General features: G+C 39.8%; 1 protein-coding gene across 2 annotated transcripts in view; it reads left to right on the top strand.

Moving 5' to 3' along the window:
• The window catches only part of mrtfba (myocardin related transcription factor Ba), a 54966-nt gene that overhangs the window by 13561 nt on the left and 15302 nt on the right, over positions 1–26103 (top strand). The window contains exons 2-9 of one of the 2 annotated variants that reach the window (XM_066664494.1): positions 10905–11118; positions 17243–17308; positions 20610–20665; positions 23657–23732; positions 23958–24119; positions 24612–24781; positions 24876–25016; positions 25445–25695. In XM_066664494.1, coding sequence (XP_066520591.1) covers positions 10983–11118; positions 17243–17308; positions 20610–20665; positions 23657–23732; positions 23958–24119; positions 24612–24781; positions 24876–25016; positions 25445–25695 — 1058 coding nt within the window. In that variant the 5' untranslated portion in view covers positions 10905–10982. Of the gene's footprint in view, positions 1–10885; positions 11119–17242; positions 17309–20609; positions 20666–23656; positions 23733–23957; positions 24120–24611; positions 24782–24875; positions 25017–25444; positions 25696–26103 lie in introns of both variants that reach the window. The other variant, XM_066664495.1, reaches the window with a different exon arrangement.

The raw sequence follows: 26103 nt of genomic DNA, 5'->3' as shown, positions 1-26103 counted from the left end.
AGGGAAGTTTGTGTAGTGTTTGTAAGGTGTTCTACGCATATGAGCTGTCCTGAGATAGTAGGGGCTTTTGGGGAAGTTTGTGTAGTGTTTGCAAGGTGTTCTATGCATATGAGCTGTCCTGAGATAGTAGGGGCTTTTGGGGAAGTTTGTGTAGTGTTTGTAAAGTGTTCTATGCATATGAGCTGTCCTGAGATAGTAGGGGCTTTTGGGGAGGTTTGTGTAGTGTTTGTAAGGTGTTCTATGCATATGAGCTGTCCTGAGATAATAGGGGCTTTTGGGGAAGTTTGTGTAGTGTTTGTAAGGTGTTCTATGCATATGAGCTGTCCTGAGATAGTAGGGGCTTTTGTGGAAGTTTGTGTAGTGTTTGTAAGGTGTTCTATGCATATGAGCTGTCCTGAGATAGTAGGGGCTTTTGGGGAGGTTTGTGTAGTGTTTGTAAGGTGTTCTATGCATATGAGCTGTCCTGAGACAATAGGGGCTTTTGGGGAAGTTTGTGTAGTGTTTGTAAGGTGTTCTATGCATATTAGCTGTCCTGGGATAATAGGGGCTTTTGGGGAAGTTTGTGTAGTGTTTATAAAGTGTTCCATGCTGTTCTGGCATCTCTTTGGAGGTGTAGCATGAGATGGAGGAGTAGTGGATGACAGAGACAGCATAGAGCACAGAAGTCACTCTGGAGTTGCACTCTGGTTTCTCACCCTAATGTTCAGGACCCCCAAACAGCAGATATGATGTGGAGTAGCTTGTACTCGAGTCAGTCATCAGTTGACAGAAGACACTCTCTGCTGGCAGTGTTTGGTTGTGGACTATTCTCTGTCCAGCAGTGTTGCTGAGGGATTTAAAATGCCAACACCTGAGTCATGCCTGCTGTATGGAGGTATGGGTGTCCAGACCATTGAAGAGCAGGTTGAAAGCGAGCAGTCTTTGCAGAGCAGGAGCATAGCATATGACAGTTCCTGATACAGGAGCCACACTAAGATAGAATTTGTAGTGCTTTAAAATGTGATCCTTGGTGCTCTGGATTGTAAGAAGAAGGGGTAGTAGATGAGTGGGTGAATTTCTGTTCTGCAGGCAGGTGAACATGGGGCTTGGGTTACAGAGACAGCACAGAGCACAGAACTGACTCTGGAATTTCACCCTGGATTCTGACCCAATGTTCAGGACATCCACAAAGTATATTTAATATGGGTGGTGGATAATTCTCAGCACTGCAGTGACACTGACATTGTGGTGCTATGTCAGTGTGAATTGTGCTCTTATGAGCGGATCAGACAGAACAGTGCTGCTGGATAATTTTAAAACCTGTGTCCACTCACTGTCTACACTGTTACACACACATACTCTGTTGGTCCACATTATAGATAAAAAAGGCAGAGACAGTAGGTCATACATTTTCAGCATATCTGCTCTGTATGTGTCCTGACCATTGAAGAACATGTGAAAGGGAGCAATGAAAGTATGCAGAGCAAGAGGTGCACCCCTCCCTGTAATGTTAGATCTACAAAGTGCTACTTTGGACAGTGGAGCTGAAAACATGGATACTGAAACTAAAATAAGGAGGTGGTCATTATGTTACTGTTGATTTGTTTAAAACTGCTTTCAATTGTCTGTGTCCTCTGGCCCTCTCTGACTGGCAGGGGGGAGGGGAGGGGGAGAGGTGACAGTCTGTGTGTGAGAAGGAGAAGGAGGGGCTGAGGGGGGATTCAGCAAAAAAGAGAAGACTCCAGGCAGGTGAGTGGGAACAGACATGTATTTGAGCATGAACTAGTGCTTGGATCAAAAGCCAATATGGACATATGTGTTAACATGAGATTCATAAGAACCTGAACTTTAATAATTATCAACACACTTCACATAACTAACAGCTGAAACTGAAAAATGCTTTAGCCAAATGATATGAAAACGCACAAGCTCCTTTCCCATGGTCATCAGAATATAACTGTCTCATCTTGCTGGTACTGCATCTCTAGGTGGCAGTGTAATCAATTATGAACCTATGCAACCAGTTGTTGTCTAATTGTAGCGCCCCCTTTCTGTGCAATGCAGGCATATTTAGCAGACTGCTTCAGAGTAATGACGTACATATGTGCACCAAGTTGTGTTTGATTTGGGTGAATTTTGTTGTAGTTATAGCTCAAAGAGTGCATGGAGCCCCGCCCATGCACATTTGTTAAATTACTGCCGCAACAGAATGTCAAAAGTTCAAACTTTTGTGAATAATTATTGACCTACAGTCTATACAGACTGCAAAAATACCAGTTGTTTATTGATAAGACAAATTTCCAGGGAGGAGTACGAAAAGCTCCATTTTCACATACCTGACTATTGTGGATAAACTATGCATTTTTTGACAATAGTTGGAATTGCAAAGTTGTAAGACACTATGCAGAGTATGCAATAAAGCAAACTGCTTGTCAATATGTTTATATTTCGCTGAGATATTCCATATTTTCATGTAGAAAATTTGAAATGCGCCCCCTAGTGGCTATCGTAATGAAAATTGTTATGTGCTTAGGAAGTGCTGCCATGGACATACCATGCAAGTGTCATGATGATAGGACCTTGTTAAGGTCATGAAACAGCTGCTGAAATTTGATTGGTCGATGGCGGCCATGTTTTTTCGAATATGACATCATCGTCATAGAATCATAGTCAGCTCATCACCCACTACATGCATACCAATCGGCATGTCAATCGGACAATCCTGTGAAGCGTAACAATTTTTTTGCTTTTACAGCGCCCCCTAGGCTTGCAGTTGCACAGCCAAGTACTTATGGCTTCCATCCCTTATAGGGATCAAGCATGTGAAGTATCGTAACATTCAGAGAAAGCGTTTGTGAGTTATAGCTGTATTTGTGTGATTTTTGGAACTCGAGCTCCACCCCTGTATTTGGGCGGAGTCTGGAAGCCGACCAGTGATGAAATTCCAACTTTTTTTGAATAATTATTAAAGTTCAGGTTCTTAGGATTCTGCTGATACCACATATGTCCATATTGGGTACATTTCCAGAGACTAGTTCGCGCTCAAAAATGTGTGCAATTTTGCATATTATGCAAATTAGCTCAAAATCTAAGTAGGCGGAGCTTATGGGTTCTTGAGGCTTTTTTGTAGGGTCTGACCTGAGGAATCAGGGAAAAAAAGAATTTCGTCTCTACGCTACACGGGGCAGGAGATATAGGCAGCGACGCGTTCCGTGTCGCTATAGCGCCACCATCAGGCTGATCGGGCTGATTCTTTGCGCCTGAGTAGCGGGAGGGTTTACTACCAGTTGACCAAACGACAAGTCTGTAGGACCTACGGTTTGGGCTGCCCATCGCGTTTCATCGGAGAAAAAGAAGAAGAAGAAGAAGAAGAAGAGGAAACAGAGCAAAAACAATAGGGCTCCAGCACTTGCAGTGCTTGGACCCCTAAAAAGCGGAAAAAACGGAACAAAAACAATAGGGCTCCAGCACTTGCAGTGCTTGGACCCCTAAAAAACCGGTACAAAAACAATAGGGTTCTACGAGTGCTTGAACCCTAATAATTGTGTTGAAATGGTGAACACTTACTGTACTATCAGCTGCCAAATTGTGGCAGTGTGCTGTGGTTTGAAAAATATTTGCCACAGGGTTGTTATGAACTCGAAAACGATAACATAAATCTTGTGAACAGAAAATGAAATGCAAACGGTGCATTAAAATCAGTAGGCTATTTTTATGTTGCATACCACAGGAAGCCATAATAAATAATGAAAGAGTACTACAATTCCAAGTGTCTTTTTTTGTGTAACAGTATAAGTGTTATGCTGAAGTAAACGTGTACAGTTCACTGTAAATACAACAGGTGAAAACAGTTGCAGTGTAATCTTCAAAGTACTGACATGTCAAAATACAAATAAAACTTCAATCAAAAGCTTTACATAATTAAACTAAATAAAATAAACAACAAGAAGCAAGCATACTACATACTGTGGGATCAATTCCTTCTTGCATTTCAAATCTCTTAAAATATTTTATAATATGTTATTTCTATGTAGAACACTTCTATTATAAAATTAATGTATGAACTGTAGCATATTTTAACACACACAAGCACTTCACAGTCCAAGTATCCTTAACAGTGCTAGTGTTAAAACTGCTCTAAATGAAACAAGAAACTCTAAAGATGAATATAATACTGTCCAAGGACCACGTTTAAAAAGAGAGTCCAAAAAACCTGCTCGGCTGTTTGTGTGTTTGAGGTGTATCCTAAAATACAACATGCTTCGTTATAGGGTTGGGCAGTATAACTGTAATACCTTAGACAAACCTGCATGCGTTTTTAAGAGACACGCCCCAACGTGGCCAGCAGATGGCAAATGAAGAGTTTCATGTTGCTGCGTGTGAACGCAGCATGAGCGGTGCACACTGCGCAGTTTTGCCGCCTTGCCGCTGCACTCAAAGTTCAACCAAATCAAATTTTGACTTACTTTCCGCTGACCTTTCTGAAGAGCAGCCAATGAGCTGGACTGAAGTGTATGTCATAACACACATACTGTAGACGTGGATGATAAACTCATTCTCCCAGTACCCAGAACTCTATAACACCACTTTAAAAGTATATCACAACATACTAAGAAAAAACACAGAATGGCGACTTACCAGGTTTGCACTTGGTTAACAATTTCACATTTATGAGGCCACTACACACATAAATTTAGCCAGTTAGCCTGTTAACAACAAGCCTGCTTTAAAAACTGCTTAAAAATCGTGCTATGATGGCACGAATACGGCTCGAAGCCCAGCGGAGCGCCAAGTGGCGACACACAAAACGCTTGTCATGTGAAAGCCCCCCTCAGCCTCGTGGCAATAAAGCTCCCTAAGAGGTTAGAATCTGTTAAAGGAGCTGTATTCTATAATACTGACTGCAAGCATTTAAATGTGTGTTGAAGTACAGATTCACTGGGGAGAGTTGTCTGAAATCCTCATGTAATAGTAGAGGAGAAGCACTTGATAAAACTGGCATGTTACTCACATACGATTATGAACTACACAACAGGGGGCGCTATTTTTCACATGATTATTCACAATTAAGGTGCTATTGTGCTTTGTATCAATGACATGTTGTTATAATCAATAACATATATCCCATTGGGGCACCGCAAATTGTAAATTAAAGCAAAGTGCAGATCATTTAATGTGTAGATCATTTAAATCCAATATTTAATGTAATAAAATAAAGACAATATTTTAAATGTTGAAAGTATATAATTTGATGCCAGCAGCATGTTCCAAAAAAAGATGGAACAGGACCACATGTACTATCATGTTTCATCAACTCTATTTATAGTGTTTTGCATTTCATAATGCACCAATTCTTTTCAGTGGGTGACAGGTCTGGACTATTTATTTAAGCAGTCTGTATACTGCTGTGATCAATACAGAATATGGATTGGCTTTGTCTTACAGAAATAAATAAGACTTTCTCAGAAAAAGTCATTATTTGGATGGTAGCATGTTGCTCCAAAGCCTGTACATATTGTTCACTATTAACTGTGCCTTCATAGATGTGCAAGTCACCCATGGCATCACGGATGCTGCCAGTTTTTACCTGTTGACTTATAACAAGCCAGATGGTCCATTTCCTCAAGCCTTGAGGATGCTGCAACCATGATTTCCAAAACCAGTTTCAAATTTTGATTTGTTGGACCACTGGACACTTTTCAAATATGTCCATCTTAAAGATGCTGCATTGGAGATTTTGCCAGCAGATAGTGTCGCACTAGTGTCTCAGAGCTAAGCAAACAGTATTTCTGTGATGCCCTTTCCTTCAGCCTCACCTTCTTTCTCACTTCCCTTCTTAACTTCTTGTTGTTAAGAGCTGAAGAAGTCACAGTGAATCACTCACAACTCAAAATATCTGTAGCAGCTAACATAATCATGCCAGGCACTTAAGAAAACAGACATGAAACATTTATATTAATAAAAAGCATAATTACTCCATAGCTCTTCCACAGGTTCACAAACCCCAAAAAAAAGATGTAGGTGATAAAAACGGACGTTCTCCCTTGGCTGGGAGGGTAGAAAAGCCAGGCATTTTACAGGTCCAGAGCGCTGGAAAAAATATGACTGGATTAGCCGTGGCTAGCCCAGCAGCAGTGAACTCAGGCTCTCTCTATTTGCAGTAGCCAGTGTCTCAGTACAACATTCTGCTGCACCTTAAATGTTACAGATGAACATTGTGTTTTCACAATAATAAAGGTAAATAAAACTGAGAAAAGGAAATAAAGCACCGTGAATATAAGTACGTATAAGCCCTGAATGCAAACGACACAGATAAATAGTAACTTTATTAGATTAATTTACAGAAGATTTTAAGGTGGATTTTCTCTGACGAAGAGAAAGAAGTATTTCCCTGTGGCCCATCACCAAACCTGTGCATATATAAAATCTCAGATAGGGCACCTTTAAATAAGCTTGGGTCCACAGAAGGCTGTGGCATTTCTAAAGCCTGTTTGTTATATGGTTTCCTCTTTGGATTTTTGAGTTTGCACTTGCATTTGTAGATGCAACAGCAAACTCTGTAAACAGACAATGGTTTTGGAAGTGTTTTTGTGCCCATGCAGACTTCCACTACAGAAATTTGTCTGGTTTGAACTCTGTGCCACCTTAGGGACAGTCCATACTAGTTTTGGGACTTTTTCTTTTTCCTGTAGAAATTTGTCCAGATTCTCTATATATGGACTGTATATGATGAAATGGTAGAATTTTAAAATAAGTCTACGTTTATAAACTTTTAAGCCCTGTTAATTGCATTTAATGTGTTTAGGTTGAGAACACACTAAATGCCATTAATAGGATACACAGATACCACTTTTTCCCTTCCAATACTGATATTTCATGTTCAGTGCCGATACTGAGTACCGATACCAGCTCTATCTATCTTAACTACTAGATGACTGCTAGGATATTTGTCAGAACTGTGAAATGCACTTTCTAAGGACTGCTGCTGACCTGTGTTAGCGTGTTTCTGTGGTTGCTTAAATGAAGTCAGTGTTCTTTGGCATGCCTTAAGCTTGGGTTACACTACATGACTTTTGCCTCGAAATTGCATTTCAGACCAATCGCAGCGTATCAAACATTTGATTTTTTTTTTATTATTAATTAATTCATTAAATTTTTTTTTTTGACCCAACTTTGGACGAAGTCCCGTAGTGTAAAATCCCAACCAACTCAAGTCTGAACAAGTCCCTTCAACAGCCAATGAGAACAGAGCACAGAAAGTAAACACAGGCATATGCAGTGGAGCTTTACAGTGGAGGACGGATTAAGCAATAAAAGTATGAAAAACTACCATATATTATAGTGCTTGAGGCACATTTTCCCAAATAACGAGTATTACCTGTAGGAGAACATAGTGTGCAACATAGCATGCTGTTACAAATTTTTTTTTTCCCAACTGTTTTCTAATTTTCCATTCCACATTAATATGACGCAACACTGGCTCACACTACGGCTACCACAGTTTCTGAACCCTTTAAGCTATTCTACTAATCTCCAGCTCCAACTGCAGTGTGTAGAGCCTGCTCTACACAAAGAGCAGCGTAAACAGTAACCGCAGCAAGTTGTATGTCGGTATTTATCTGTCTCCCCAAGGAAACGCGAGTTGCATGTTTGGATGTGGAGTTTGAGGTTGTGTAGGGTTATCCTCAGTCGTGTAGTGTGTGTGTGTGTGTGAGACATTTTTCCAGTCACTGTAAAAATTGACAAAAACTGTCGTGGAATATGAAATACCCAGTCTGTTTATACTCTGCCCCAACTTTAAATTCGAGCTGCATCTATAGTAGCATGCATGCGCTTCAGTATTTGCTTCATGGGGTCCCGAAAAGTGCCCTGTGTACTACCTGTAGGGAATGGTGAGTAGTGGGCCATTTCCAACACACCTGTGGTATCTGTGTTCTCTGTAGCCGATACAAGTATTGTGTTTGAGTGCCAGTATCAGTTTCGGTATCGATGCAACACTAGTCATTAAAAAGAATTTTTAACACAGAGATACAAAGTGTGACACTTGCCTCTTATTTATTTATTTAGTTATTTAGTTAGTTAGTTAGTATGAGTGTGAAATACTGGAAATACCTACGTAAAGAATAAGCTATGACTTATTCACTTTTTAGCAAATAACAGTTCACTATTACCCTTTCTGTCTATGTGTTATAACTGATTATTAATTACTTTTAATTTGCTTCAAGTTGATTAATAACATCAGTAAACAGATTTTAAAACATTTATAAACCGTTTATATATGTGTAGTGTTTCCAATTAAAGTTGTTTACGATTTAAAGTTGAAAACTCTTATTCTTAAATTGTTACAATACTTTTCTAGACAGTCTTTCAAGATTAGTGATCTCCATTACAACCTCATCCTCTCTGAGATGCTCTTCTAAACAAACCCAGTCATGTCACTAACATCCCACAAGTTAACCTAATAAAAGTGTGATGGTCACTTGCAGACAAGTTCTATATCTTCACTGAAATAACCCTAAGCATTTGGTTACACTGTACAGTGTGCAGATGTTTTAAATTCAATTATGGTGTCTCTTAGCAACAGTGAATGTGAAGGACAAATAGCAGTCAGTGTTCAGTTTAATAGCAGAGTAGTTTATCTTTGAAACATACAGTGAAAAGCTAAGAAAATCTAGCTTGTTAGCAGGAGACGTGTTGAGGCACTGAAACCCCAGGAATGTATTACTTGCATTTTGATATGATCAAGAGGATGTGCTCATTAACCACAAAGTCTGATGTCACCATCCAGGGTTCAGCTAAGAGGCATATAACACAAAGCAGGGATTTTTCGGTTTAAGTCTAAGAAGACTGTCCAGTAAGAAAAAAGGCTAAGGTGCAGTCGTGCCCTGAGTGTTGTTTTACTCTTGCAGTTAAAGAAAGGTATTATGGAATTAAAAAGGTGTATCAATTTGAACTTTCTACTGAAAAAGTTATGGACACTATTTATTCTATGTTTAGAACTTTTGACTATTTGAAAATATTGATGAAAATATTTTATTTATTAAAACAGGAAACTCATTCAAAGTAAATTATTTAGATTTTTATATATTTTTTAATTTTTTATTTATTTTTGGGTAGCATTTCCCCAATTACACCTCAGGAGTCCAAGAGACTATACGTGTCACCTCTCTCAGGGTGTGTGGTCCGACTTCTCCCCCATTATTCAGTATGATGCAAGCTAGTGCAGGCTTCAGATTGCTTACATATAAGAACTGGGCTGCCCTGGTGATGTGTGTAATTAGAGGAGGCTTAGGAAATAGTTGCAATTGGTGAAGAGTTATTTTGGTATAAAATTGGGATGCATTTATTAATCTGTTCTTTCATCTTCTGTAACTACTTCATCCTGATCAGGGTTATGAGTCTGGAGCTTACTGAGACGCAGGGGGCACAAGTTAAATTACACCCTAGAAAGGGTGCCAGTCCATTGCAGGGAATCACACACTCTCAGTCACTTACATGCATGGGTTATTGAAGGTAATCCGAGCACATTTACCTATAGGTCTACCTTGTTAAGCTAGGTAAAAATGGTAAAAATATGGAAGAAAAAATGGACATGCAAGGACTGAAATACTCCATGGTAACGATGAAGGCCAAATGTAGGTTTGTGTTTTGAAGATACTGGATAAGTGTGTTCATAAAAGTAAGCAAGTGGGTAACATATATTACAGTGAAATTAATTTGCAATGAAATGGAGCAAAACCTGAAACTAAACATGATTCTAAGTTCTAACCAGTCTTAAAATCCATTCATTCATTGTGGCTTGTATTGGATACTGTTGACAATCACAGCTTTGTGATTTGTTTGTGGTTCTTTCCCATGACCTGAAGTGATTTTGCACACTGTAACACATTCTAATGGCATGAACAATAATGCAGAACTGATTTGAACACTAAACGCTCAATAACTTAAAAAACCTTACCACTGTATAGTATATTATTTCCCATAATGTTGATATCAAATCAAATTTATTTATATAGCGCTTTTCACAACTGATGTTGTCACAAAGCAGCTTCACAGAATTCCAGTAAGACAAAGATTTGACAAAAATCAAAAATTAACATTTGAAAATGTTAATAAGTGTGTACAATGCCCTGGCTTCTTACCTATTTTGTTGCATTACAACATGTATTTTTTATTATTATTTTTTAATTGTATGTGATACATCTGCACAAAGTTGGTGAAGTAAAATGATATATATATATATATATATATATATATATATATATATATATATATATATATATATATATATATATATATAAAAACCTGAAAATTGGCATGTGCATATGTATTGCTATGAAGCCCCTAAAAAATTCTGGCGTAGCCAATTACCTTTAGAAGTCACATGCTTAGTGAAATTAAGTCCATTTCTGTGCAGTCACAAGATCTGTCAGTATATACACAACTTTTCTGAAAGGCCCCAGAGGCTACATCACCAGCAAGAGGCACCACTAACCAAACAACACCATGAAGACCAAGCAGATCTCCAAACAAGTCAAGATCTTAATCCAATTGAGAATCTGTGGTCAGAATTGAAGATTTTGTTCATCAGCGTAACTTGAAGGAGCTGGAGCCGTTTTGGCTTGAGGAATGGGCAAAAATCCCAGTGACAAGCTCATAAAGGCTTGCAGCTGTAATTGCTGCTAAAGGTGGCTCTACAAACTACTGACTTTAGGCGGGTGAATAGTTATGCACACTGACGTTTTCCATTATTTTGTCCTATTTGTTGTTTGTTTTACAATAAAAAGAAAATCAAATGTTCAAATTTGTAGGTATGTTCTGTAAATGAAATGATGCAAACCCTGTATGATGCAAAGCACTGTATGTTTTATTAATTTGCCTTTTATATCTTTGTTGACATTTACAGAGTTCTCTTTGGTCAACAGAAACATTGAGGAGTTCGCCAGGTCTTCCCTGTCTCCTGCTGATCTCCAGGGAGTCGTCTGACACCTCCCTGATGAGACATGGAGGCCCAGGGGGAAGCTGGGACTGGTGGGCTTTTGGCCCAAAGCCCTCAGAGTGAGGCAGTGACCCACGAGATGGAGGAACTGTCTCTGCATCCCAGCCAGAAACTGCCCCCTCTGAATGAGCGCAAGAATGGTGAGGAAGCCATTTTACCCACCACACATTCTGTACTGTGGACATATTAATCATAAGCTGCTTGTAGTTTACTATAACCTGTCAGACTGACTGAATCACATGAATAGTGTAGAGCTTTATAAAGCACCTGGTGAGCTGCCTTGCTCCCTTAAATAGGCAAATATGGAAGTCTGTAAAATTGAAACCATAATCAAACTAAGTGTTTTTTTTTTGTGTTTTAACCTTGAGCCCAAGGCAAAGACAGAGGTATCCCTCTCCAAACCTTATAAACATGAACAGTCCACACTGCTAACAATACATTCATAGTTTCATGGTTCATAGTTTGGATTTGAGAATTTTTTGAGCAGGTGAAAAGTTGCAAAACGGTGCTGCCTGCATGCAGAAACTCACAGGTCAATGTGGATGGTGGTTCTTAGGTCAGGGAATGAATGTTCATGAGGTTTGCTGATGTCAACTCTCATTGAAGGGAAGTGTTTATGTCAGTCACTCATTCTAAATCTGTCATGTCTTGAGGGCTTTTTCTATGTATCATGTCCTCGGTGAACTTATGCCTCCTTAGTTTAGAAGGGGTATGTCACACAGTTTATATAAGACATTACACTGCTGTGATTACCAAAGAGTATATTACTGAATGGAGCTTTAAACCAAGCCAAGCTTTTTTTAAAATTAATATTATTCTGGAAATTCTTTAAAAAAACAAAACAAAAAAAACCCATTATTTTTTTATAGGGGTCAAGATGCACCTCCTGCGTCTGCTCCCCACCCCTTTAAGAGAGTAAGATTGGAAAAATTATGTAATCATTATGGTCTGCTCTACTGAAAGCTAGATGAAGAGTTAGCAGTGAATTCTGTAAAGGCCATTTGCAATGTAAAGCTGTGAGGGACTTGACTAAGCCGTGGAGCTCACTGGGGACTTGAAGAGCACTCAGGCATGAGATCAGCATGGCTTGTCTGGAAGTAGAATACTATACAGCCTGCTAGAAAACCTTCAGTTCAGATGATTCTCTATTAATTCTCTAGTGTAAAATTGGGCTGATTTGGTTTTAAAAAGAAAACAGTTTTGCGTTCACAATTTTGGGTAACATCCCTTGGTATTGTATCCTGGTATACGTAAAGAAGATAGAAGATACATTCATTTAACATGGTCCATAGACTTACTGCTCATGGCAAAAGATTAAATCACCATGGTTAATGGGTACCGCGACCCTGAAATGGAGAAGCGGAGAAGAAAATGATGATGATGGTTAATGGGTGTTTTTTCCTTCAAAGAAAATTTAAAAAATGGATATAACATACAAAATTCTTATTAGTTGGACATTCTGGCATTCTGAAAATTATTTTTAATAGTTTTGTTTTTTTTTTTTTTTAATAATGGCAATATCTTGGAATATGGAATCACTCAATTTATGGAATTTAATGGCAGAGGCCAAAGTCATAAGTTGTTTTCTTTTTCTCAAACTACTTAGACCAAGAGTTCCTTATTTAGGTGATGACCCAACTACAGAACAGAGAAACATCATGAGATATCTATAGCCTGAAAAAGAAACCACTTCCTTGTGAAGATGATTCTCGAGTTTGTTTTATTCATTTATTGATGTTTGGTTGTATCAAAGTTTATCTAATGTGAATGATAAAATTATTCACACTTAAGTTCACATATATTTATTTATTGAATTTATTACTAAATACAGTATTTTCACCAGTCCCAATGCAAAAAAAAAATGTGTGTATATACGTTACTGTGAACAATTTGTCTGTATTTTATTTTCAAAAAAACAAAAGAGAAAAGTCTTTTCTTGTCTTCGCGGCAGTTAAATGGGAATCTGAGTTGAACGTGTACCTGAACTTAGCTCAGGGAAAAGAACAGCACCATTCTCTCTGGTTGCAATCAGATCTATGGTCACCCTGCCAAACCGGGCCCATATCTGTTTCACTAGTGCTCTGTGCAGGTGCCAATCCTGATAATGAGGGCAAGAAACACTGCTAATAGTAAGCTCCAAGTAACTTATGTGAACATATTGGAGCACTCTATAGCCAATTCATAGATCTGCCTCCATGGGTGGCCACAAGAGAGATGCATCTGACGTGATCACAATTCTGGCCAGAATGGTGCCCATTGGGACACTTTTGTCAGAAAATTCAGCCTTCTCCACTGGTAAATATGCAACATGTGGACACCTGTACGCGGCTGTGGATGTAATGTACTGTTTTTAGTCTGCCACCCACCTCTGAAATTCCTGCATATGCAGATGACCAAATTAGACAGCCGCCAGCACCAATGCCATTGAACCCAGCTGTCTGAGGCACAACCTGAGGGTGACATGTTGTCCCTTCTGAAAATGTGCCAGACACATCTGAAAGTTTCTCATCCTTTCCACAGACAAATTTGCTCTGAAGTAGTCCAAGTCTAGTGTCAAACCTATATATAACATGTGCCAAGTCTAGGTGGGGATTAAAACACTTGTCACATTTACACACAACCCAAAGCATTCAGATGCTCCATTAGCATTCAGTTTGGGCTGGTTTGCCAGAAGCCAGTTGTCTAGGCAAGTGGCCAGATGAATGCCCTTCCTCCTGCGTGGTACAATAGCCACCTTTTGTACAAATACCTGCCGAATGGAAGTACCAGGAATTCATAAGGTATGCCCTGAAAGGCAAATCTCAGGAAATTTTTGTGTGGAGGATATACGAGAATATGGAAATGTGCATCTTGCAAATTGATCAATTTGAACCAATCGCCCTGTCTCACAAAATGCAAATGTCAGCATTCTGAACTGTTCAGAGCTTGCAAATCCAGAATTAGCATTATCTCCCCTTTTTTGGGGTCAAAAATACCCTGAATAATGGCCACACAGGCTCTCCTCAGGAGGTAGTATTCTTATTGCTTGTTTCCTTAATAATGAGGAAATCTCCTCTTGAAGAACTCAAACTTCTTCCCCTTTTTCTTCTGAAAAATATATTCCCCTGAATGTTGGTGGAGTGACATAAAACTGGAGCCTGTAACCCCTGTAGATTTATTTTCCACACCCATTCTGAGGTGATGCATATGTGCCACGCTTCACTCTGACCCCACATTCACAGTAGCAGGCAGCAAGTTGCTTACGTCACCCCAAGATTGTGTCTTGTGGGTGTGTCGAGGCTGCTCGTGTTGTTGTGGGGGAGGTGTGTTCAGAGAGCAGAAGCTGGTCGAATTTTGGACCCTGTGTCTACGATTGGTTCAAAGAATTTCTGGCAGTCAATTGTTTAGAATTTTGGTTCACCGTGTCATAACTCATTTACATAAAGTAGACAAAACCTCAGTTTGATTTGTCGTTCTGTCACTCTGTCACAAATTGTGTTCTTCCATAGGAAATAACTGGACACTTGTCGCTTTGTCGTCTGCTAGTGTGAATATACGTTGAGCCGGCAGCAGCCCAGGAGAGTTTTCTCCCACCAGAGGTGGAGCTTGAGCACGTTGCCCCTGTAAATTTTTGAATGGTCTGCACCCCTCAAGTGATAATATGATCAATATTGTGTGCAGGGGCAGTGCCTATTAATGAGTTGGAATGTTTTGCAACATGGGAACACTGTTTTGATAGCAACTGACTTTATATTTGTGTGAAAAAGTGCCCTTGGCTGGGATCCTGGATGCACCATGGGGAACAAATTTATCTGAGAAAACTGTTGTGTTCTTTTAAGACTTTTGTGCTCTTCTCCTCCCACTGTGTCTTAGGTAGCCCTTTGATTTTTCTTTGACTCATGTGTGGTGGCTAGGTTTGGCTGGGGCCTCTGGTTTCCTGGACCATGCAGCTCTTGTATCATTAGGCTTGGGCTGCACAGGAGGCCCTGCTTGATACATGGAGCATTTTGGGATCTTGAATGCTGGTGGCTGGCATGCTACAACTTGTACAAATGTCCAGTTGGTGGATGCCAGGAGACGGACTGCACTCACCTTTGGTGACAGACCTGCAGGGCTTTTTCTTCCCTTCTTCACACAGTGTTGTTGCATGGCCACCCCTGCAGAACCAAACAGGCCCTTGGGGTCCACTGGGACATAGAGGAGCTGCACATTCTCTTTGTGAGATAGACTGGAAAGGTTGAGCCAGCGGGCTCTCTCCTCTGCCACCATGATACCTATAGCTCTACCTGATGCTTGCACTGCACACCCGTATAGTCAGAGGCATAGGTCAGTCACTACACAGATTTCGTCCCAGTGGCCCGAATCTGGACTGGAGTTCATTTCGTTCTGTAATTCGGCTAGTTATGCCGTGAACATGGATGAGATATTGAGGGCTCTGACAGTTGTGGCCACAGAGCGATATGACTTCATTTATAGATGACTGGAAGCCATCAGATTTAGAGATGAAGGTGGGGCTAGCCATGGTTCTCTGGTTTGGATGGGAATGATAAGCTACCAAAGGTTTGACTGGAGGCAGATGAGATAGCCCACTGCCTACCATATCAACACAATCCAGCCCAGAGCCCCTTGTACAGGTGTTTTTTTTTTTAGCAAAAAATGGTTTACTTCAGGCTCGAGTAACATCTTCCTTGCATTCAGGGAATATTGGCAAGAGCTGTCTCGATGTACGTTTAGTTTTGGTAGCCATTTCCCTTCATAGAAACACACTGGTCCAAGGAATGCCCAGCCATTCTGCTGTGTGTTTGCACACATCTTGTAAAACTACATTGAGTTGTGGTGTTTCTGCTTCAATGATTTCTGTCCCTATTGCAAGTGGCTGGTTGGGCTAAATCAAGGGAAAAAAGGTGGCCTCGTTGCCGTCTTCCTCCTCTGAAAAAAGCTCTTTCTGAATCACCCAGTGAGTCTGAATTTTCCTCTGTATTCATGGAGATTTGGCTGATGGCCGCTAGGCTACTAAACTCGTCTGAATGGGGCTGCCTCGTCCAGCTGTTCGCGGCAGCTTGTGCTGGTTGTAGGTTCAGCTATTTCCATGCTCTCCGTTGCTAAACCTGGTGTGGTTATTAGTAACGGGTCATAGTCGGACATGCTATCTTGGCGCACTAGTCTATGGCACAGGCTCCTAAGCAAGAGTCATGCACAGTGCTCGCAGAAGTCCAGAGAGGCTAGAGCCTGTAGCTACCAGATTTGTGCCACCGCCTGATTTGGACTGCGCATGCGCAGAACACTATGCTTGTGTACATGTTACTGATAGCTAAAGTTACTTACTCTTAAAGATAAAGCTCTTGCTTGCTTTGGAAAACAGTCTCTTTGCTGCTATAAGCTATATGCATAAATTTCAGCACATACGCTGTCCAAATTGGACAGGTTGCACAAATTGGGTAGTGACAGAGACATCTGGGCATGTCGCAGCCCAATGCACAAAGCACATCTGGTGTGAGTGTCCATGCTTTAGAGCTTGTTCCCACACTGACATGTTTGCGTGGGGTGGGGGTTCGCCGGTCCTCTGACAGCCCAATTCTACATGCTACAAGCTTCTTCCTATGATGAAGGAATAAAGGTGAGTGTCACTGCACTCATTTAGCGCCCGGTGACCAAGATACTAGCTCGGACTGTGGACTATTAAGCTTAAGCTCTGAGCACAGTGTCTCAAAGCTGGGCTCTCTGAAGCGAGAAGAGGTTTTTGAATAATAAAGTGTTCTGGGGTTGGTTGTAAAATAGGGAGAAGAGGATCCACTTCAACACCCACTTTAAGGCTGCCAACCAAGGGGCGACTGATGTTGTGATATAGGAGCTTCTGAGGATTACACAGAGGTGTATCCATATTGAGATTCTGAAAAAAATGCTTGAAAGAGAACCACACACATTCACTTCTACACAAGCACCTATTAGAAAACGTGAATTTTTTTTGGCTTTTACAGGGAAAAACCTAAAAAGAATGTGCAAATGTATTTTTTTTTTTTTCATTTGTACCAGACAAGAAATGTTTTTGATTGCTTCTCCCACTCTGATGACTTTGTGAGCAGTGTCCATTATTATCACTGGTAATGTTAAGATTTAAAACTGGAACATGGTGACTACAGAACTTATTTGACAATAATTCAGCTTAGACACTGGACAGAGTCTACACACACCCCTTTTGAAAACAGCATCAATAAATTGATTGGGATGGAGGAAAGATGTAGCTACTTGTAGAGACTGACCTTGTGGTTTACTTCTTTTCAACAGTCCTTCAGTTACGACTGCAGCAGAGACGCACCCGCGAGCAGCTTGTTGAACAGGGCATCATGCCACGTGAGTACAGCCTGTTAGCTTGATAGTAGTTGTAGAATTCAGTACACACTTAAAGACAACATTTCCAACCCCAAACCCAGAGATACTGATTAAAATCTATATTAAAAAAGAGCTATGATATGCATTTCATTTAAACTTTATATTTCATTAAAAATATTACAAATAAACTTATCAAAAAAAATAATAAATAATAAATTTGTGTTTGGTAGATTATTTCTTTGTTGTGACAGGACTTCTTGGCAATAAGTTTTATACCATTGGAAAGCCTGTAAATTTCCCTTTTAAATGGAGCCACATTTGTAAGGAGCATGCATTTATGGCAGGGGTCGGCAACCTTTATCACTCAAAGAGCCATTTGGACCTGTTTCACACAGTAAAGAAAACACTGGGAGCCACAAAATCCTTTTGAAATTTTACATGAAATAACACTGCATATAACAGGTTTTTTTTTTTTTTTGCCTTTGTGCTATGTATAAACAAACTATACTGTGTTACATTTATGAAATTAATGAAGGACTGCAGAAAAATGAAATAACATTTTTAACTCTGAAAAAATAGACGTTGGGTTGACTGTTAAGTAAAATACTCAATGTCTATTTGAGTCCTTGTAGTAATGGGGGAAATATACGCCGAACTTAAATTATCCACTGGCAGCAAACAAAAATGCTGTCCTCTCTCTGCGTGTCGTCATCCTTTTACTGGCGCCGTGCAGTCAGCTGTCAAAAAGTTCAAGAAACCACACACTGGCGGGTGTCACACATTGGAAGTTGTGACGTGTATTAAGAGCGACAAAATATTTTAAATATTAAAATATTTTAGATGTTACAAAATCGCCATAATCTTCATAGAATTACATTTTGAAAATGAACGAACTAAAATAAAATACATTTTAATTAAGTACTCAGTAATTATTTTCAAAAGCTGAGCCGCATCAGAGGGATCAAAGAGCCGCATGCGGCTCTGGAGTCGCGGGTTGCCGACCCCTGATTTATGGGATGAGCAGTAGAGCTGAGTATGTGGGTTGCGCCCATGAAAAATTTGCCAAATCCTCTCTGCCAATGCCAAACAGCTTACTCTGCCATTGACTCATTTGGTGGACTCGGATTGGCTGAGGAGAAAGCTTTCATCCATAAAAGATAGAAAGAAAGATATCATCCTGCAAACATTGACTACAAAAGTGTAGAAGACAGCCTACGGTACCTAAGTGTTTACATTCATTCATTCATTATCTGTAACCGCTCACACCTACGGACACTTTTGAGTCGCCAATCCACCTACCACCGTGTGTTTTTGGGCTGTGGGAGGAAACTGGAGCACCCGGAGGAAACCCACGCGGACACGGGGAGAACACATCAACTCCTCGCAGACAGTCACACGGAGCAGGAATCGAACCCACATCCTCCAGGCCCCTGGAGTTGTGTGACTGCGACACTACCTGCTGCGCCACCATGCTTTACAGGGTGAGCAAATTATCTACTTGTGACATCCACTTTGCCTGTCTCTGACATCCCCCGTTAATGGAACTTGGCCTTCAATTTGGAGATGGTACTAGGGCTCACTCCAGATAATGCTGCAACTTGGTTTTGTGGAACACCAGCTTTAAGTTGCCCTATCGCACAGTCCCTATCCAGATCAAACGTGGCATGCAGATTCTTGGAGTAGACACCTACTGACCACTGTAGCAGGGCCCATGCTACATATAAGGCCCTATATATTTACAAAAATGTCAGGCACTTGAATTGCAGCACCTGGGGGTAACAGAAGCTCAAAACAAGTGTCAATAGCAACAGCAAAATAAGCTGTTTGGCAATGGCAGAGAGGATTTGGCAAATTTTTCATGTGCCCAACCCACATACTCAACTCTACTGCTCATCGCACAAATGCATGTTCCTTACAAATGTGGCACCGTATAAAAGGGAGAATAACAGGCTTTCCAACGGTATAAGATTAATTGCCAAGAAGCATTGTTACAACAAAAATAATCTGCCAATCACAATTTTCCTTACTTTTTGTGCTAAGTTTATATATTTGTATATGTGCCCAATTTGATGGCAACAACACATTCCAAAAATGTTGTGATAGGTGCTAGTTGAACACTCTTGTCAGCTTACTAAAATAGACATTCTCAGAAAAAATACGTTGTCTGCATGGCAGTCTTTCTAAAGCATGTATATATTAACAGTGCTTTAACAAATATTCAAGTCACCTATGCATTGTGCATTAATGCACACCCATACCATCACGGATGCAGACTTTTGGACTTTTTGCTTATAACTAGCCAGGCCTTAGCCTTTATTCTTGAGCCCAGAGGTGATTGAACCATGATTTCCAAAAATAATATAAAATTTTGATTTGTCAGACCACAGGACACTTTTCACTTCCCTCAGCCCATCTTAAATAAGCTTGGGCACAGAGCAGGCAGTGGTATTTGTGTTTGGTTTCCTATTTTCATTTGTGAGATTTAATTTTCATTTGTGGATGCAGTGACAAACTGTTCACAAACAGTGGTTTGGGAAATGTTTCTGAGTCCATGTAGCCAGCCAGTATTGGTTTTGGACCTTTTTCCTTGCATATAGATTTCTATAAGGCCCTATATATTTACAAAAAAAAAAAAGAAGTGGAAAAAAGAGATGCCAATAACTTTTCTCAGTGTCAAATTTTTAAAAATGGTCTGTGACCTATTTTAAAAATTAAATATAATGACGAAATGATTTGCACATCATTGCGTTCTGATTATTTACATTTTGCCCATCATTCCAGCTTTTATATTAATGTGTTTTTATAATCTTTTCAATATATGGGGAAAAAAAGAAATACACATTTTTCATTTACCCAAAATATTTAAAGAAATATCTATATATTTTTTTTTTGCGGGAGTCATTTAATGATGTTATGTTACCATCATCCAAAGCTGATCTTATCATTCAGTGTTTAACAAAGTCCAGAGGAGCTCATTCTATTCTTATTCATAACCACTCTCATGGCCACCTTGGATAGGCTGGAGTGTGTATACATTCTTAGAAAACTAATAGAATACAAAATGTTTAATGATTTTATCTCTGGGTTTAGTTTGATGTCAAGTTCACAGCAGATTAAAAGATGGAGACCTAGTAGGGAACAGCTTGTAATGTACAGTTTTGGCAGAGCATTAGCTATGGTGGATCCACTGCATCTGGCCCGTGTGTGTAGTTACAGCAGATAAACTCTGAAAGATGAAAGGCTGTCATTTGTGTTTGAAGTGTGTGCAGCCCTGGCTCTGTTAAACATACTGTATGTGTATTAATGTGTTTGCTGTCTGCAGCCCTCAAGAGTCCAGCAGCGTTTCATGGACAGATCCGGAGTCTGGAGAGAGCCAGGGTAAGAGCACCGAATCTTCCAATGTGTGTCATGACAGGATACTTAACCCCGCCAAAGCCAATATCCTTAACCACTAAGTGTCAGTCTCAGTCTTTCAACTAAATATGTCAAAGTTTACAAAAGTCTCCCCTGAACCTAATGTTATTTATAATAATCAAATATACAAATGTACAGGACCATATTACCATTCTTGTATGGGACATTGTATGTTCCTGTCAAATCTGCTGAACTGGCAATAAAATGCAACAAAAACACTACAGGTGATTGACCGTTTGCATGTCACTAGTAGCATGGTCCATAAGATATGGTGTTACTGGCTGTTTAAAAGCCAGGCCAGGAGCAGGCTTGCCCTTTATGCATAAAATCAAACATTTCATATTCATTAAATATTTTTTGGGACGGTTCACATTAAACAGCTTTATCTGAGAGAACTATTACATATATGGTCTCTCAGATATTTTTCGCATGGTTATCAATGACATGTCTATCATGATACATATTGTTAATGTTTTATTGCCTATGTGTTTGTTTAATTGTATTGGGGAGTTCCCCATTTATTTTAATGACCTTCTATTATTACTCCTCATTAAAGTTTGCTATAGTTCCTCCTTCAGCTTTTAAAGCTGAAAACATCAACCTTTATCGGATTGTTGATCCTAATATGTACTTCTGGTTTTGTAAGTCTGTGTCTTTAGTGTGTCTTTACTACAATTAGCAGTACAATTTTGCTGTAACTGCAACCCGATCACAGTTTCTGAAAGATCTGCACTCACTTGTTTCTCAAACAAACTCTTCACGATTTACTCTCTTGCTCACTCCTCACTCTTTTTAGAATTGTCCCAAAAGGTTTCAAATACGCCTGGTACACTTGCCCCCACCTAAACATATCCAAATAAAAGTACACACACATACAGTCTTTCAGGTGTCAGGCAACATCTGGTTGGTTTTAATGTTTTTTTAATTTTAGCCTCATATCTCTAAATAAAGTTCTAAATTAAGGAAGCATACTGGACTATAAACCAACATCTAGTGTAAATTTGTATTGCTGATTGATTGACTTGCAGTGTACATTTTATATTTTTTCTTTCACAGCAGATGTATTCTAACTGCCATTACATGTTTGGTGTCTAAAATATAAGTAATTACTTTCCATACTTATGCTCTGAAATTTATGCAGTTAACAAAGCAATCATTAGAAATGACTGCCTACCTGTCTATAGTTGCTGTTTGACACCATTGATAAGAATTTTAATAAATATTTGTATTGTTTATCTTAAATATCATAACTCATAAAATAAAATGTGTTATGACAAACCTCTGCATGTCTCTTTGATATTATTATGTAATATAATATCTAATATATATATATATATATATATATATATATATATATATACACTCACATACACACACACAAACAAGCCGGACACTAAACAAATTGTGAATAAAAACTGAATGCAATGATCTGGAAGTGCCAACATCTAATAGTATATTCACAATAGAACACAAATCACAGATCAAAAGTAAAACTGAGAGAATGTATCATTTTAAGGGAAAAATATGTTGCTTCAAAATTTCATGGCGTCAACAAATCCCAAAAAAGTTTGGACAAGGCCATGTTTTACCACTGTGTGGCTTCCCCCTTCTTCTTACAACACTCAGCAGACGTCTGGGGACAGAGGAGACCAGTTTCTCAAGTTTAGAAATAGGAATGCTCTCCCATTCATGTTTAATACAGGCCTCTAACTGTTCAATCAACTTGGGCCTTCTTTGTCACACCTTCCTCTTTATGATGCGCCAAATGTTCTCTATAGGTGAAAGATCTGGACTGCAGGCTGGCCATTTCAGTACCCGTATCCTCCTCCTACGTAGCAATGATGTTGAGATTGCTGCAGAATGTGGTCTGGCATTATCTTGTTGAAAAATGCAGGGTCTTCCCTGAAAGTGATGGTGCCTTTCCAGACATGCAAGCTGCCCATGCCACAAGCACTCATGCAACCCCATACCATCAGTGATGCAGGCTTCTGAACAGAGTGTTGATAACAACTTGGGTTATCCTTGTCCTCTCTGGTCCGGATGACATGGCGTCCCAGTGTTCCATAAAGAACTTCAAATCGTGACTCATCTGACCACAGAACAGTCTTCCATTTTGCCACACTCCATTTTAAAAGACCCCTGGCCCAGTGAAAACGTCTGAGCTTGTGGAGCTTGGTTAGAAATGGCTTCCTCTTTGCAGTGTAGAGTTTCAGCTGGCAACGGTGGATGGCACGGTGGATTGTGTTCACTAACAATGCTTTCTGGAAGTATTCCTGAGCCCATTCTGTTATTTCCTTGACAGTGGCATTCCTATTTGAGGTGCAGTGACGTTTAAGTAGAGTTTTACGGCCTTGACCCTTACGCACAGCAATTGTTCCAGATTCTCTGAATCTTTTGATAATGTTATGCACGGTTGATGATGATAACGTAAAAGTCTTTGCTATTTTACACTGAGTAACACCATTCTGGTATCTTTCTGCGCAACAATGGTGGAATTGGTGATCCTCTTACCATCTTGGCTTCAGAGAGACACTGACACTCTGAGAAGCTGTTTTTATACCCAATCATGTTGTCAATTGACCTAATTAGTGTTAATTGGTCTTCCAGCTGTTCGGTTTCCTTTTTCCAGCCATTATTGCTACTTGTCCCAACATTTTTGGGATTTGTTGACACTGTGAAATTTTGAATCAACATATTTTTCCTGTAAAATGTTACATTTACTCAGATTAAACCTTTGATCTGTCATCTATGTTCTATTACGAATAAAATATTGACATTTGCCATCTCCACATCATTGCATTCAGTGTTTATTCACAAACATTTTTGGAATCCGGTTTGTGTGTGTGTGTGTGTGTGTGTGTGTGTGTGTGTGTGTGTGTGTGTGTATATATGTATATATATATATATATATATAATATTGTTACAAACTTAAATTTTCCTTAAATTTCTCCATAGACTGAGACTTTCCTAAAGCACAAGATACGGAGTCGTCCTGAAAGGGCAGAGCTGGTCCGCATGCACATATTACAAGGTAATCCCGTGTTCTTATACAGCAGTTGAGAGTTAACATTCAAGCTTGTTTCCAAATGTTCACCATCGCTTGTATTGTTTGCAGGGATTTGATTTGAATACCAGCCTGTTAAACCATTGTTATCTGTAGTGTAGTAGCAGTAAAAATACTAAATTCTTTACAGTTCTAGGGCAGGGATTTGGGCATTAACTGTGTTGACTGCTGTTGGTGATCATGTTTTGGCAGAGACGGCAGCGGAACCCTCGCTGCAGGCAACTCAATTAAAACTGAAAAGGGCTCGTCTAGCAGATGACCTCAATGAGAAAATTGCTCAGCGGCCTGGTCCGATGGAACTGGTGGAAAAGAACATCCTACCTGTGGACTCCAGCGTCAAAGAGGCCATTATTGGTAATTGTGTCCATATTAGGAATAGGCATTTTATATAACAAATATTTAGATGTTTATTTAACACTTTATTACAAACAAGACCTTACTTATTTGAATAGCTGCTTAAATTGGGGGCAGCCTACACTAATGGTAAGAGAAGCACACTTGGGACTGGAAGGTTGATGGTCCAATGGTCCTCACAACCTGCAGGAAAATCCACGGCTGAAGTGTCCTTGAGCAAAGCAACTAATCCCCAAAATACTCCCCAGGCTCTGAGGTTGGCTGCCCACTGCTCCGGGTGTGTGTTCACTGCTAAGGATGGGTTAAATGCACAGGTCACATTTTGTTGTACTGTTGTACAATGACCATAAAGCACAATTTCACAAATTTTGGTCAGCCAGATGAGTGTTTATTTATGCTGCATCAGATTAATGATCATAATTCGTTACATTTTTAACAGTCTGGTTTCATAAATTTGACCCAACTGTCCTCTCCTCTACATGCTTTGGGTAGATGGCCAGATGCAGTATCCCAAAACCCTACCGGATATGTTTGATGAAGACAGTAGTGATGCCTTCTCTCCAGAACAACCAGGCAGTCAGGAGTCTCATGGATCTGCAGCCTCACCTGGAGAGCTCAAGGTCATGGAGGCCATTTCACCACAGCCTAATACTTTACTACAGGTATATTCTAATTACTGGCTTAAATAAAAAGGAGATTAAATTCTATTCTCCCACTAAAATTTTTTTTTAAATACTTCTATTTTGTCTTCTGTAGCAATGCACTCCTGTCACCCAAATTACGGGGGATTTCCTGAAGTCTTTATCTACTAATGAACAGTCAATTAGCACTCCAGCATCACAACTTCAACTAATTACTACTTCCGTCCCCTCTAAACCTGGGCCTACTCTCCTCAAGGTTAGTCAGACTAAAATCATTATCATGAAAAATAGAGGCAAAACAAAATTGGTCTCCGTTTTGCTTATCATTATGTAATCAGTGAGTTAGTGGGGGCAGCCGTGGCTTATCTAGAAGGTCACTGGTTCGATCCCCACCACAGGCAGGAAAATTAGGGTGGTGGGTGTGCCTAACACGCAGCCCAGCATCACACCAATGGAAGTTTCCAGCAATGCTGGAAGGCTGTCCCCTGGCTGGCTGCCCCCTGAGACCCTAAGCACCACTCCTCCTGTATCCCCCATTTCTGTAGATTTTCAACAGAAATGAGACACCCATGCTGTGTTTTCACTGCTCCTAGTGAACTAGTACTTTCCAGATTATCTGAAACTTCTAGTGTCTAGAAAAAAAACTTGAAAAATATTCACACTTTTCTGTCCTTAATTATGCAGCAAAGTCAACCCAAGGTTCCAGGTGATAAAAGTCGTAGTAAGAAGAGCAAAGAGGCCAAACCACGAGTGAAAAAGTTAAAGTATCATCAATACATTCCTCCAGACCAGAAGCAGGAACCCAGCGAAGCCCCTATGGACTCTTCATATGCTCGCTTACTGCAGCAGCAGCAGCTGTTTCTGCAGCTTCAAATCTTGAGCCAGCAGCAACAACAGCATTACAATTACCAGACTATTCTACCTGCTCCGCTCAAGTAAGTAACTGAGATTCCCTTTTCAGTTACAACACTTTATTCTTTTTTTTTTTTTTTTTTCATTTTGAGCTGTAGCTAGACCTGGGTGATGCTAGTCTCAGCCACCCAGAAGTTGATGGAGGTTCTGATACTTTCAATGTGAAACCTGGCCTCACGGTCAGTATTGTGCCGTTTGCATTCTGACTGGCTCTCTGTTCATCTGCGTATACGCAGTTTTGTGTATCGTTTTGTACTGGCTTTTGTATTGGTCCGGCATGAATCAGACTTGTTATTCCTCCTTTTGCATGTCAGTCAAATTCCTTTTCCTGCATTAGTTGGCATTTCTTGGCAACATTAAGTGGAGAGTCAGGCAATGCAAATCTAGGGTGATGAAGACTAGGGCTAACAAAAATATTTTTACAGTAATTT

This window comes from Hoplias malabaricus, chromosome 3 (genome assembly GCF_029633855.1).
Source record: "Hoplias malabaricus isolate fHopMal1 chromosome 3, fHopMal1.hap1, whole genome shotgun sequence".
NCBI lineage: Eukaryota > Metazoa > Chordata > Actinopteri > Characiformes > Erythrinidae > Hoplias > Hoplias malabaricus.
The sequence above is the reverse complement of the archived record's forward strand: the minus strand, read 5'-3'. Positions and strand labels throughout refer to the sequence as shown.